Source organism: Phoenix dactylifera, chromosome 11 (genome assembly GCF_051530095.1).
Source record: "Phoenix dactylifera cultivar Ajwa chromosome 11, Ajwa_hap1_PhDact_Kaust_v1.1, whole genome shotgun sequence".
NCBI classification, from domain to species: Eukaryota; Viridiplantae; Streptophyta; class Magnoliopsida; order Arecales; family Arecaceae; genus Phoenix; species Phoenix dactylifera.
This window is the reverse complement of record NC_143200.1, coordinates 16,054,661-16,069,584: the sequence shown is the minus strand read 5'-3', so window position 1 is coordinate 16,069,584 and position 14,924 is coordinate 16,054,661. Positions and strand designations below refer to the sequence as shown.

The following is a 14,924-nucleotide window of genomic DNA, read 5'->3' as shown; positions in this document are numbered from 1 at the left end:
ACGAGGTCTTTGATAGAGAACGAGCATTGGCGCAATAGCTTTATTATGAATTGGAGGTGTGTATTGGACATGTCCAAATGAGTAGATGAACTAATCTTTCACCATCATTTCCCTATCTTGACACAACCATTTAGCCAACTATTGGTGCGTGCATCTTGGAGAATATTTTTTGTTTCAATGATCTTAGTAGCTCGTATGTCTATAATTCTCGATGATGGAAATATCTCCCTATCATCCACTTGCTCTATTTTCATTAAGCAATGAGAAGCACTTACTTGGGCCTTGTGTACCTTGCTACAGATAGAAACCATATATGCAATATATCTCCAATTAAGATACGATGGAGACAATGAGAAAAATAAGTTGTGGATGGATACTTCCTTATCACCCAAGCATAAATGATGATTAAAATAGAAATGTATTAATTTTTTAATTTTCAAAAATAAATTAACTAAATATAGAAAGTCAATGCATAATATAAAAATAGGCATCCCAAAGCCTCCCGCCATTGGAGGATCTGAGAAGGATCAGATAAATGTGATCTTACCCTATGTAAAAAGAGATTATTTATGTGTTTCGAATATGTGCAGTTTAACGCAAAATGTACACCATCCTTAACCGGTTTTCAAAAGAAATTTTTTTTAATGAAATAGACTTTGCCAACACTCCACGGCTAATGCATGATAGAGGTGCCAATACTCAAAAATCTTGGAAGATCGTGGATAACTACTCACTTTTGAATCATTCAACGCCCTTAAATTAAGCTCGTGGGAAGACCACATTTATTCTATGGAACATGGACCCCCTACCAAATGTAATTTATATGCTTGGGTTGAGATATGCTGGAAGGATTAAATAATTTGATCCACCGCAAAACCTCACATGATATTTTCGCGGACTCTTAGCTAACATAAGTCATATTTATTCACATTTTTAGACTTTTTTAACTCAATCCATATGTCTTTTACAACCCATTCAAACTTGTGTTTGGCTTTTAACTATAGGCTTGAGTTGGGTTTGAGTTTAGCTAGGTAGTTAGGGTAATGTTTGAATTACATCAAATTAGAATGGGTATTTTGTTGGTCAAGTTTGGCTTCATGGACTCTAATCACTCCGGGGAAGTTCTTTGGACCAGCAAAGAAGAGCTGCTTAGGCGTTGATTTGTTGTATTTTAATTTTTTTGGATGTATTCATACTAGCTAGGTATGAGTCATTTAGTGTAGAAAAAAAAAAAAAAAATAGAGGCTAACATTCAAATAGGAAGCATAGTGATTTTATTTTATTATTATTATTATTATTTTTTACTTCTTGAATTTTGATTTGGTAGTACCTAGGAAAGATAAAAAGAAACAGAGATTGAGCAGGGGGAGACCTAGTCTGGGAGATACCTATATCTTACATCTATTGTAGGCCTAACATTAATTGCAGATCCAGCAGCCAATCCCCATGTAACCCAATGGCCAAAAAAAAAAAGAATCTAATAAAATTTATCAGGTGGATGGTCAGGATTTAATCAGATAGGCGGCACACAACCTATGCAAACATCTCTGCCGCTATTTTTCCCCCGCCAAACTGATGGAGGCAAAAAGAAAAGTTGGCGGGAAGATTTTCGCGTGAAACGCCTAATTCACGCGCTTCTTAAAATTTGATCCGACGGCATCTGAAGCTCTAACTTGTCATCTGGCTTCATCCCACATTATAAACCGTCGGATCTTAAGAGTCTGGAATCTGGATGCGATGGGCTTTCTCCCTCGTTCTCTCACTCTGGCGACGTCAAGGTTCGAGCAAACGTAGGGGATAAGATAAAAAAGCGACAGGGGTTACAAAATAGAGGGAAAACCCTGTCAGAAATCTTTGAGCAATCCAATCGCCGCCTTCATTTTGGTCGCAAATTGTGTCAATTGGCGGTCGGATCTCAAGGTAATGCTTCGGATCTTCCATTTTCTGTGGTTCTCGGTTGCTCTAATCGCCAGAAATGGGGAAATGAGGGTTTGAATCCTTGTTATTTCGATGGATTTGGGTCGATTCATGCGTTTTAGTTCCTTTTTTTCTTTGACGTCTCTCTTATGGCTCAGTAAACCCTAGATTTGGAGGAATAAGCAGCCATTTTGTTTTTTCCTTTTTCCTTTTTTTTTGTTGCAGGTATTGCTCGTGGACTGTTGCTGAAGAAAAGGACCGAAATGATGCTTATTTCAAAAGGTTTAGAGCAAAATACTTATCTTTATCGTTTCCAAAAGCCTTGAAGGGTTTCGATTCGCTGTTGTGGATTCGATCAGGGAGGAGAAACAAGATTAAAGGTGTGAATTTTATACCGATTATAGGCATATTGCCTAGAAATCGGAAGCCTTAGCTTTTGTGGAGTTATTTTGCTTACTTTTCCTTTGATAGTCGCGGGTTTGGTTGAACTACTGTGATGGAAGGCGTTGTGATTCTTGGTACTGTTCGAGCCGGAGACTCAAATCACGCTGATGCCGATGGGGGCTCCATGATTGTAGATAGTTCTCCGGCTGGAACATTGAAAGAATGCCAAGCAAATGAGAAGCATCTTGTGGTTCTTAATAGGGTTCCGGAAGTTGATGGTGATTCGATGATTGTTGATTCTTCTCCAGCAGAAGCATTGAAACAAGAACAACCAAGTGTTGAAGAACCTGAGAAGGTAGTTGTGAATTCCATTGTTGTGGATCTAAAAGGTGTGCCGGTGGAAGGTTTAAATCAGCCTGAAGTAAATGCAGACACCATGATTCTTGATAATCCTCACGCAGTATTACTGAAAAAGCCCCAGTCTGTTTTGAAAGATCAGAGGGGGGACCGGAAACAGTTAAAGCGGAAGAGGGCTTTGATTGATGGGAATGCAACTAGCTTGAATAAGGAATCCTTGGTTACAGAATGTTGTCAGGAGCTTGATGACCTATTTGAATATTATAAAGAAGTTTCAGGTCATAGACTAAATTTGGAAGAGGGCACGTGCTCTTCAAATAACTCAATGATTTCTTGCTTGCTGGAGGAGAGCAAACTTCCATTTTCGAAGTTGGTAGAGGAGATCTATGATAAGTTAAGGGCAAGGGAGGGGGTCACTTTGGCTTCGGTGCGAGGTGCTGTTCTCTTTGTTGGGCAGAGAGTGATGTATGGGGTTCCCAATTTGGATGCTGATGTACTGGAAGATGAGTCGCAGTCTTGCCTTTGGTGCTGGGAGGTAAAATATTTTGAATGTTATTTTTTTCAGTGTTTATCTTTTTTTGTGTGCAAAAAATTATAAAGTTCTTCTTGATGGTTTGCTGATCAGACGAGAGACTTAAAGTTGTTGCCTGCAACTCTACGGGGGTTTCTGAACATTCAACGCACTGCACGGAAGAAAATACACGAGAGGATTTCTGCTCTTTCAGGTATTATCTTCATAAAATTTTCTGCTCATTCTAAATAAGGTTTAGAAGAATCATGGTGACATGAAATTCATTTATCAATTTAAATTTAAATAATTGCTTGCGTTCTTGAGGTTCTTAAAGGCTGATATCCTAGCTATTTTGGAGAATGAATGATACTGTGATGCACCAATGTATCAGTTATCTTGATCAAGAAGAAATTCTCATAGGCTGAACAATTTGCAATTATTGAGATAGCCTCATATACCATTGGCTAATAAATTGAAAACAAGATTAGATATGATATTGAAATATATTTTAATATTGAGTGATAAAATCCATAATAAGAAAGTGAAGATTGGAAGATCTTGTCCTGTATATTGATATTGTTCAGCCAATATCTGGAAATACATAGGTGAGATAATAAGAGCTGATTGTACACATGCATCGTATTGGTGATTGCCAATTGCAATGCAAACCAATATTACTTCTATTCATGCTACATGTAGTGTGGCATAGGGATGCACATGAATTGGATTTTGGCATATTCATATCTATATGCAATTTTGTGCGGTGAATATGGATTGCAACATATTAATTGGATGCTGAAATTTGTATCTATATTTGCTTTAAGTGAATATAAATACAAATTGGACATTATTAATATGGATATTACTGTGGATATAATTTGGCTATACAAAATTTCACGACTAGGATATTACTGTGGATATAATTACTGTGTATCTACTTTATTTTTTATTAACTCAAAAAAGTATTTAAGCCCTTATTTTTTATTAAAAAATTATGATCACAAGAAAAAAACAGTGAAGAAATAACTGCATCCATTTAATCAGATGTCTTTTGTTGGACCCTAACATTGTTAAGTTACATGCTTTGAGTTAAAAGGCTGACTGTTAAGGATGCAATCCATCAAATTGAAGATGTCACTGTTTGTTCGTAGAAAGTAAACTAAAAGCACACTGATGATGTCACTTCGTCCCCTTTGATGTTTACGTGAGCTATGTGAGACTAAATAAGGTTGACATTGGATTTGGATACGGATTGTATCAATATACGTATTTCACATTTCTTTAACAGATACAAATATGAATATGGATATTAGTGGGACGTTAATCGTCATGCCTATATTTGGATAGGTTCATATATGGAAATAGATCTAGATGAATATTATCTATCCATTCTTTACATGCATAGTATGATGGTTGGTTCTTGTTTCTATGGGCAATAAGATGGATTATTCTCATAATTTATTACCCACCAAAATTATAAAATAGGAGAATGGGAAAAGTATTTGATGGATACACTCATACATGGATCATGAATATCGTCATGTACATATCAGTTATTTGATTTGGTTTTTTCTTGGTAAATTGAGATGCTTTATTAACTTCAATTCTTGTGGCGTTTAACGCAAATGAATAACTAGTGTTTTCAAAAGCAATGAATGCATGCATATGCAGATGCAATCGTTTGAGTGAACTGCATTTTCTATATGCAGCTACTATATGTGGTTTGGTTGCCTATAGGTCAAAAAGGTGGTCCTTGTAGCGTTGTATGGCTACATATGTGGCTTTCTTAGTTTCGTGTTTTTTTTGCATATTTAGCCTGCTTAGTTTTGTGGGAAAGCATATGTGGCTGTCTTATTGTTAGGTTGGGCTCAATCGGAACCTGACCAGCCCAACTCATGTTGGGTAAGGTTGGGTCGAGGTTTTATAAACTTGGCTTGGGCTTGGGCTTGGGCTTGAAACTCCCAGCCTAACCCAAAGTTGTGTTGGATTAGGGTGGAGCTAAAACCTAACCCAAACCAAACACGATATGTAAATAACTCTAAACTTATGTTTCACATAAGATACTTATTTGTTTTGTTTAACTATATTTGTAGCCTTGTTAAATCATAGGATTATTCGTGAACCTAAACAAGTTCCCAACTTATGCAATGCTAGCATAATAAGAATGCTGAAAGCCTTTTCTCTATCTTAAATTATCTATACAACACAATCTAACATGATTAATTTGAAAAGAGCAAGTGCAACCTAACACTAACCCAAGTACCTGACTCAACTTGAATTTAGCTAAAAAAGGTTGGGTTGGAGAATTCCCAACACAAGGTTAGCTCGGTTGAGTTAGGGTTGGAAGATATATAGGTTGAATTGGGTTAGCATTATCTCTTAACCTGATCCAATTTGCTTGAGTTGCAATGCTACTTAGTATTTTGTGAACAGATATGTTACCAACTCATATGCAGACCTATGCAATTGGGATGGCTTCAGGCTAATAGTTGGGTTGGATGTGGGCTTCGGGCAGGTTGGATACATCTTTATTATTAATTAAAGGTAAACATTAATTATTAATGTCAATGTATTAATTGTGTTATAAATATTTCTATTAGGAACTACATCCTAAATAGTAAACATTATTTGTTAGTTTTTATTCTTATTAATATTGCTATTTTTATTTTAAAAAATATTATTTGTTCTTCATATTATGTCTAATTATTTTACTTAATTAATTTTAAATATTAAAGGTACTAATAGAAAAACATGTTCCTGCATTTGTGGCTTACATACCACATATGCCCTATGTAGTCTCTTGACAGCTTGTATACAACAACCATCTTTTAAAATGTGGCCAATTACTTTTGCATGTGTCATGGGAAATTGAAGGTACAACATTATATATTTTTGAACAAGAAATTAGTATTCAGAATTACATGGTACGTACTTAGAACTGAAGAGACTTTTATTTCTGTATATGTTCTGCATGCTATAGTATCCCATCTAATGCATACACATGGTACGCTACAAAAAAAAAGCTTCATATGGATGTTGCATTATTGCCAAGTGGCTTCTAATATTTAATGTGTGCCAGTTTTCTTATCATATTTTATTCTAATTGTTGAATATTTAACAACTTTCCTTTCTTGTTTAGTTTACTTATATTGATGTAACCCAATATAGTAATGACAATGCTATGCGGGGTTGATGCATCACGAAAGGAAGAACGGTGAATTGTTGAGGTTATACTTTGAAGATCAACACGCAAATAGAAGTAAACTAGATTGAAGATCCCTTCGCTTGGTGAAGGAAATTTGCTTAAAAAAGAATTTTATTTATATCTCAAAAGGCTACCATATATGATATATTAGATGCATATGTTATAGGACATGATTTCCTAACCCTAATTCGGGCATTAAATCAGATAAACAATTATACAAAATACAAGGCGGCAATAAGAAAGCATGCTAGAATTATTCTACTACAAATATGGAAACTTTGATAAATTTTGATATAGTCCCCAATGAAAAATTTATAAGAAAATCCAGTGAAAAGCTCTGAAGCCCATGCACTCGTATACTTGCACACGGGATGGGAATAAATCACATATTTGCCTATTGAAGTCTTTGTCCACGAATCTGTTAGCTCCTGCAGCACTTGGCATGGTTTAGTTGGTCATAGTACATGTTGGTTGCACCCTTTGTTGCATCGAGAGTTGCCTGACTGGTTTTTATATTGGTCATTGTGTGAGATTGGTTTTTATATTGGCATTTAAAATTCTCAAGTTGGTAGTTCTAATTGACTTATGGCATCATAGTTGATGTGTTTTATTTTATGGATAAAGCTGTCTCTTTACATTTCTCGATACAATCTGTCATTCTTTTTTTGTTTTAAGAAAAAAACATTAACTTACTTTATCTCTAGGTGCTTCTAGCGCCCTAGGCTCTAGTGCGCTTAAGTTACGTATCTTCGGCCTATAACCTGCTAAAGCCAATGCATTGCATGCAAAAATCCTTCTGTTAGGGGAATGATTTTTCTAAACTTTTAATTTGATCTATTATTTGTATCATGTAGTTTATAAGGTTTGAGCTAAACCATCTTTCAGAACTATTCTCTAATGTTGCTCAAATTTTCTTTCTTGTAATGCTTGGTTGTTTCTTATGCAAAGCATCAGGCTTGCAAAATATTATTTTGTATGAGTATGCTAATGTTATTTGTCTTCTTACAGCAACATTGTCAGCATTGTCAATTCCTGAAAGTCATGACAGTTATAAAAGTGATCTAGCTAAAGCATTAGTGAAGCTGGGGAAAGTATTAAACGCAGATGGGATTCGGTCTTTGGTTGAAAAGTTGAAACAGAAGAATGCTGCTGACATGTATGTATTTTTCTTGGACTTGTTTCTGATGCTCTGTACGCTGGCTTTGCACAATTCCCACTTTTGTTTAATACTATGACATCCTAAAGGCATTATTTTTTTTGTAACGAAAGGGCTGAGAGAGAAGCCAAACTAAAGGAGAAAGAGCTAATCAAGGAAATGGAGAAAATTAAGAGGAACACTGAGAAGGAAAAGAGAAAAATGGATCGCGAACTTCAGAAGGAGAAATTGCAGAGTGTGAGTTCCAAGTTTTGCTTATGATATTTAAATTCATGTGCATTTGTTAATTATGTTTCCATGTTTTATGTTAAGTCTAAGTTGGGTTTGGGTATCTAGAAGCCTAATCTACTCTCTTAACCTGTCAAGTGTATAAATATTGTCCATGTTTTTATGAATTAGATCTTCATTATGAACATGTTCATAAACGTATTTGTTGCTAGTTGCATGGTTGGTGTTGAAGAGCTTTCCCCAAATCTGGGACTTTTCAGATCAACATGTTCTGTCCCCAATACCGTTTCTCCATGTCATTCAGAGAGTAGTTATGCTGATTGCCTGGGTTGTATATTTTTTTGAAGTGGCTTGTAAGAGGGTACCGGCCATATTGGAATATCACAAGTTAAAGTTCTGAGTCTTGGTATCGTCCTTGTATTGGTAATGATACGGCCCTCTACTGACACATGGTACACTTTTGGAGTCGGCACATCTGTACCTTGTGTTGGTACAAGGCATATCAAGCCCTCATATTGTAGCAGGACTGTACTGTTGGTATGGTATGGCCTGTACTCCCAGTATGTGGTGGTACTTAAGACCTTGTCACCAATTCTAGTTTGCTTGCATATTATCACTTTTAAATATTCTTTTATATTTATCTGCAGGAAAAGGAACTTAAGCGGATGCAAGAAGAAGCTGAGAAAGAGGAAAAGCGTCGTGAAAAAGAAGCGGCTGAACTGAAGAAACAACTTAAGAAGCAGCATGAAGAAGCTGAGCGGGAACAACGGCGCCGTGAAAAAGAGGAAGCTGAATTGAAAAAACAACTTGCAGTAAAAAAACAAGCGACTATAATGGAACGCTTTCTTAAGAGAGAGAGGAGTAAAGATAATACTAATAATCCTGACAACAGATCATCTATGACAGGCTCAATGTCCACCTCATCTTGCAAGAAAGAAGAGGCGGTCTATACAGTTACATCATCAATGGACTGTGCCTTTTCTCAGAAAGATACCCTATCTGCAGAGGATCTTCGCAGGTTAATAACAATATCTTCTTTTTTCACTCTGCCTTTTATATGCACAATCAATCTTTTAAGTTTTTAATTTTAGTTTGTTTATTTCTCTATAACATTCAAGATAGTTAAATTCATCTGTGGCCATGGAAATGACACTTGAAGTTAATCCTACAAAATAATTGAATGTTAGTCAATGCTTGACAATATTTAGAGATCATATTGTGTAAGAGTTGCAGGCAATTAGTTAGTAAATAGGAGCAAAGTATAACAACAGTGCAGAAGCTTTTTGTAAGATTGCTGAAAACAAAACTTTGTGAAGTATTGCAAAATTATGGTGGTTTCTGAAATTCTCAAAAATAATTTCTTTGACTGTGATTTCACATCATAGGTTGCATGTCACCCGCTGGCATAAGTTAGCTCGCTGCAATAGATCTTGCCGATGGGGTATTAGGCAAAACCCAAAGATTGAGTTGGTTAAGGAGCTTAAGCTACAAAAATCATCCTTGGATTCCGAGCTGCTTGAAAAAACTATGACTCCAAACAAAGATCTTTCCTCTTATAAGGGGAACCAAGGCAGCGAATCAAGCTTGGATAAGCTTGTAGATGAGTTTGAAGAATCTTTTGTTGAAATGCCATGTCATAATGGTACTGACTCTGTCCCAGCTTCAGTTCGTTCATTGCGGAAAAAGCTTTTGCAGTTTGACCAAAGCCATAGACCAGCATATTATGGTACTTGGCGCAGGAAGAGGCAAGTTTTGTTTCCTGGATATGATTGGAATTTGCTGCATTTGCATTTTTGTGATCTTTGTCATATTTTTATTTACATTGATACTGCTGCTTATTTCAGTGCTGTTGGCCCAAGGCACCCATTTAAGAAGGACCCTGATTTGGACTATGATATTGATAGTGATGAGGAGTGGGAAGAGGTACAATCACTTCTCTCTGTAAAAATACTTAAGTGAGAGAAATGTGTCAGCAATTTGTTTTGTTTTTATACAGGAGGATCCTGGTGAGAGCCTTTCTGATTGCGACAAGGACACTGAGGAGGATCATTTGGAGGAAGAAGCTTCTAAGATTGAGGATGAAGATGAAAGTGAAGATGGCTTTGTTGTACCCGATGGCTATGTCTCAGAAGATGAGGTACTCATAGCACTAGCAAATATAATCCATGCGCAGTTCTCTATCTTTCTTCGGGACCTCATATCACTCATGCATCAATTACATTTTTATTATCTTTTGAAGATGTTGCTTTATATTTTGTCATAGCAGTTTGCCCAATTATTGCTATCATTATGATTTTTAAATTGTTTTTGCCTATTTCTTATTCTATGCATGCCCTTGAAATGCTAGATGTGGAGTGGGTCAGACATGAAACCACATAATCCACCAAAAAGTTATTACGAAATGTTCCAAGTGCATTGAATTCGACAACGTAGAAGAATCAAAGATGAGGATGATGCTAAATTGAGTATGAGGATTTTAAAGATTAAAGATGCCCCCTTTGATTTTATATGTGTATGTAGATCGGCATCCAAGTCAAGAGGCGAGACTCTTCGTCTGGGCTCAAGTCTAGAGGAACCTTTTTTCTCTCGGTGATTTCAAAGGTTCAAAATACTATAGGCGCTAGATGGGCAGCCAAGAAGTGGCCTAGCAGCTGGGTGGGTGCCAAGTGGTCTCGGTGGTCCAAAATTAATAAATTCAAAAGTAATACATATAATTTAAAAACCTAAGACGAGAGTAGCAGCTAGGCAAAATTTAGACTAAATAATGAATCAATTTTATCCTCAATACTCAAATGCAATGCAAACCATCAACACAGGCATCTAAGCAAGTGCCAAGCCGGTTGGCTTTTAGAACATTGGTTTGGTTCTGTGATTTGATGAGTTGAATTTTGTTTTTTCAATGGTTTGTCATAGGCTACTCTCTTGCTAAAAGATTGCCTCGCCTGGTGATCAGGGACCAATTGATAAACCGTTAATGTTGGGTTGAAAGCCACTTATAAAAGGTTCTCAAATCTTGGGAGATCATTACCTGAAACATAAAGCTGATCCCATATAAAATAGATAAGGTCTTTTGATTGAGGTTAAAGTATGCTGATTGGTATCTTATAATTCTTTCTTTCCATATTTGACTGCAGGGAGTCCAAACTGAGACCTCATCGGATGACATGGAGGATGAGGCCAAAAGCTCACCCTCTGTTAAATCAGATGTTGAAAGTGAAGAATTCAGAGCATTGCTGCAACAGCAGAAACTTTTGCACAATTTGACCGAGAAGGCTCTTCGAAAGAGCCAGCCATTGGTTATATCTAATCTAATGCATGAAAAAGCTGAACTAATGATGGCCGAAGATCTCGCCGGGGCATCTAAGATGGAGCAGATCTGTTTGCAAGCTCTCAGAATGCAGGCCTTCCCTGGAGGTTCCATAGTTGATCTATCAGCAAGTCACAGCCCATCAGTTGAGGATCTTGTGCTCTGCCAATCCAGTAGAAATATTACTCCCACAGCTGCTGCAGCAGTCATCCCAGGCTCAGACTTGCCAGAATTTGTAAGTGCACAAGAGAGATGGACCGAACTCAAACTAGTCCTCACCTTATGTGGCATAGACTCAGATTTGTTATTTCTTCTATTTCTCATTGTCGTTATGATTACTCATTGGGATTATGATTACTCATTTTCATTATAATGTATGTGTTCCAAATGTTGAACTGCAGGTTAGGGTTATTCATTCTTGTTCACAAAGTATAAATAAGGTGGTAGAGTTGTTGCAACAAAAGTTCCCAACCGTCTCAAAGGCACTATTAAGAAATAAAGTACGAGAAATCTCCGATTTTGTTGATAACCATTGGCAGGTAACCTGCAACTGTGTTTCTTGCTTTCGGTGTCAGTCATAGAACAATAAAGCCTTTGTCTTTGAAACTTGATTACCCTTTTTCATAGCAAGAAAAAACTAATGTGTTTCCGTGCAGGTTAAGAAGGAGGTATTGGAGAGCCTTGGCTTATCCATCTCCCCAGGTATTAGAAGTTATCTATATTGCATATTGATATGGAAAAATTATGTTCTCCAAACATCTCATATCCTAGGCCACTTTATTGAATAAAAATTTTGCACAAGCCTCCTCATGATTATAAACTGTAGAGCCATAATAGTCTTGCTATGGTATGGTGATTAATACTGCCTATTGATGTTTACTTCTTCTGACAGACAATGGTAGGAGGCCAAAAGGCATAGCAATGTATTTCTCTAAACGCTGTTTACCTCCTGAAGGGGAGTCCATCAACATTTCCGAGTCTTCTCCTCAATCATGTTCAAAAACAAAGGCTGACAATGATGGCAATAATAGCCACACCTCGCAGGCTGACTTGCAGTCCACTCCTCTGAGCTTTGTATGAGATTGAATTGGCTGTAATCTGGCCTTGAGGCAGATGCTCCTTGAAGCACTGGGTTTTGTGGGTATATGGATGATAGATGCACATATGCATGGATAAGAAATGCACTGGGTTCAGTGGGGCCTCTCCTAATTTTGGTTACATTGTCGGGTGAAAGGGATATAAGATTGGAGGTTAAGATCAATGGAAATAGTACAAAATGTGTTTTGCACTAGTGGAGTTGCAAACAGCAATAGATGTTATAATATTACATTGTTTTTTTTTAATGGAACTTTGTGTTGCCATAGTTTTTATCGTCCAATTATTTCTCCCACTTGTCTCATATGTCTACTTCAAATCTATATCCTGTAGCTTGTTTGTGTTTTTTTGCTGTTGCGGGTGCTGGCTGAAGGTGCTCCTCTCCACTGCTCAATAATCCTCTCCACTCCTCTTCTTTGTTTTTGTTCTCTGTCGTCATTTATACTTCAGATTGAAGTTTCATCACCAAATCCTATAATCCCCATGCCCTGCCCCCCTCTTCTTTGTTTTTGTTCTCTGTCGTCATTTATACTGCAGATTGAAGTTTCATCACTAAATCCTTTAATCTGAACTCCGGCCAATCGTTGAGGAAGGCTGGAACAGTTGTTGGCCTGTTTGCTGCCTGCTGATTTCCCACATCAATTTTTTTCAACTTTTTCCCTCACTGGTTGAGGTAGTTAGGGCATTCGTCTGGCTAAATCTAGAACTAAGTTGCCTTCGATCCAGTTTCCAGATCCGCTATTCTTTCCTAGTGGCAGAACTCATTCATCAGAACCAACAAGAGGGGGAGTTTCCTACGCTATATAAATTAATGAATGCAAGCTTAAATGGGGAAAAAATCATCACTGATATTGGGAGGGAAAAAAAATCATATGCACCCCAAACACATGTAAATCAAACAGAAGTCACTTCACTCAACAAGTACAGCTTATGCAGCAGCCAAAAGAAATATGAATAAACGAATTAACTTGAGAAGATAATGCGAAAACTCATTCCCGATGTACATTAAAAATAACCCATCAACCAAAACCCTCTTAATTCTTCGCTACAACAGCAGAAGGAGCATCTTTTTTTCCCGATGTGCAGTGAGCTAGACTTGGAAGGGCCATGGCCAGTCCTTCGTCTCCTCATGCTGCACCCTGGCACTCCTCATGGCAGCATTGCTACCGGAGTCCCCCTCCATATAGGCATGGTACCTCAGCACAAAAGCCAGGGCCAGGACAACCCATTCCAAGCAAAAGATCACCATCCCGAGACCACCCACCATCTTCAGTATCACCTCCCCATCCTCCTCCCTCACATAGGACCGCAGCTCCCCGAGGAAGTCCGGCGTCCTGGCGAACACGAGCAGGGCCACGGAACCTTGGAAGATGGCTGTGAGCACGGTGGCCACCATGTGGGTGGCATGCCATTTGGTGGAACCTGGCGAGGCCGCGCACCCGGTGGCGGCCACGATGATGGTGAAGGCATGGAGGAGGATGAGGAGGAAGCCGCAGGGTGACGGGATGAGGCGGAGGGAGAGGGTGAGGAAGATGCAGCTGGAGGCAGCACCGAGGAGGATGTAGTTGAAGAGGAGGAAGACCTTGTGGGAGCGATAGCTGGTGCCAGAGGCATCAGCGGGTGGATTCCCCATGGGAGATTGGGACTGGGTTAAGGAGAAATAATTGGGAAATGGAAGAGAGAGAGGTTGCTTGTAGTTGTAGATGCTCGATAGAGAGAGGGAGAGAAAGAGGTTGATGAGGGCTTCCTGGGGCGGAGGTCTTATTTGAAGGGCTCAGGAGTAGGCTGGAATGTGACCGTTGGAGGCGAATGCAACGGCTAGTTGATGCGTTTCCTTCCCAGTAGCCGTTGGCAGCTGGCTTTTGGCACAAGCGGGATGCACGTGACGATGCGGTGAGTTCACATCTTTGCCACTAGAATGCAGCGGGAGGCCAGCACGTGAGGTCCACGTGCATGGAGAAATCATGGTTGTTCTCCATTTTGAATTTCTTAAGTGATTGCTTCTTATTAGTGCTCTCCATTGCACCCACTTTCAGAGAAAAATGGATCGTGAACTTCAGAAGGAGAAATTGCAGAGTGTAAGTTCCAAGTTTTGCTTATGATATTTAAATTCACGTGCATTTGTTACTTATGTTTCCATGTTTTATCTTAAGTCCAAGTTGGGTTTGTGTATCTAGAAGCCTAATCTGTTCTCTTAACCTGGAAAGTGTATAAATATTTTTCATGTTTGTATGAATTAGATCTTCATTATGAACATGTTCATAAATGTATTTGCTGCTAGCTGCATGCTTGGTGTTGAAGAGCTTTCCCCAAATTTGGGGCTTTTTTCTTTTTTTCTTTTGCTGAAATGGATGTATCATATATATAGCGGATACGAATACACTAAAAGAAATCAAAATATAACAAGTCTTGGAATGCACCGGGTAGTCTTCTCTCTCCCAGCCACAGAGTTTCCTCAGAGTGGTTAGCCACATAGGAGGTTACCCAATCTGCTGCTCCGTTGGTTTCTCGATAAACATGCTTGGCCCGCAGAGCCATCCCACTCATCACCATCTCCCGAATATCCCTAAGGAGTGGATGGTAATCATCCACCCCTTCCACACTCCGCTGGATCCAACCAATGACAATAGCCGAGTCACCCTCAAGCACTAAGGTATTGGCTTGCAAAATGCGCAAGGCATACCTTAGGTCGGTCCAGGCAGCCAGCCCTCAACTTCGCCTCCGAGACAGAGGTATCGAAAATCTGGCAACCACCAGCTGCAAT

General features: G+C 38.5%; 2 protein-coding genes across 2 annotated transcripts; one reads left to right on the top strand and one right to left on the bottom strand.

Annotated features, from left to right (window-relative positions):
• Window positions 1–1,723: 1,723 nt before the first annotated feature.
• On the top strand, window positions 1,724–12,428 carry LOC103707744 (chromatin assembly factor 1 subunit FSM-like). The gene is made up of 13 exons (XM_008792355.4): window positions 1,724–1,920; window positions 2,143–3,193; window positions 3,284–3,383; window positions 7,383–7,530; window positions 7,644–7,767; window positions 8,406–8,776; window positions 9,144–9,503; window positions 9,603–9,681; window positions 9,755–9,895; window positions 10,893–11,300; window positions 11,467–11,604; window positions 11,722–11,767; window positions 11,958–12,428. The coding sequence occupies exons 2-13, from the start codon at window positions 2,414–2,416 to the stop codon at window positions 12,143–12,145; spliced, it is 2,883 nt and encodes a 960-aa protein (XP_008790577.2). The 5' UTR covers window positions 1,724–1,920; window positions 2,143–2,413; the 3' UTR covers window positions 12,146–12,428.
• Window positions 12,429–13,048: 620 nt separating this feature from the next.
• Window positions 13,049–13,894, bottom strand: LOC103707745 (uncharacterized). The gene has a single exon (XM_008792356.5). The coding sequence runs from the start codon at window positions 13,791–13,793 to the stop codon at window positions 13,251–13,253; it is 543 nt and encodes a 180-aa protein (XP_008790578.1). The 5' UTR covers window positions 13,794–13,894; the 3' UTR covers window positions 13,049–13,250.
• Between the last annotated feature and the right edge of the window lie 1,030 nt (window positions 13,895–14,924).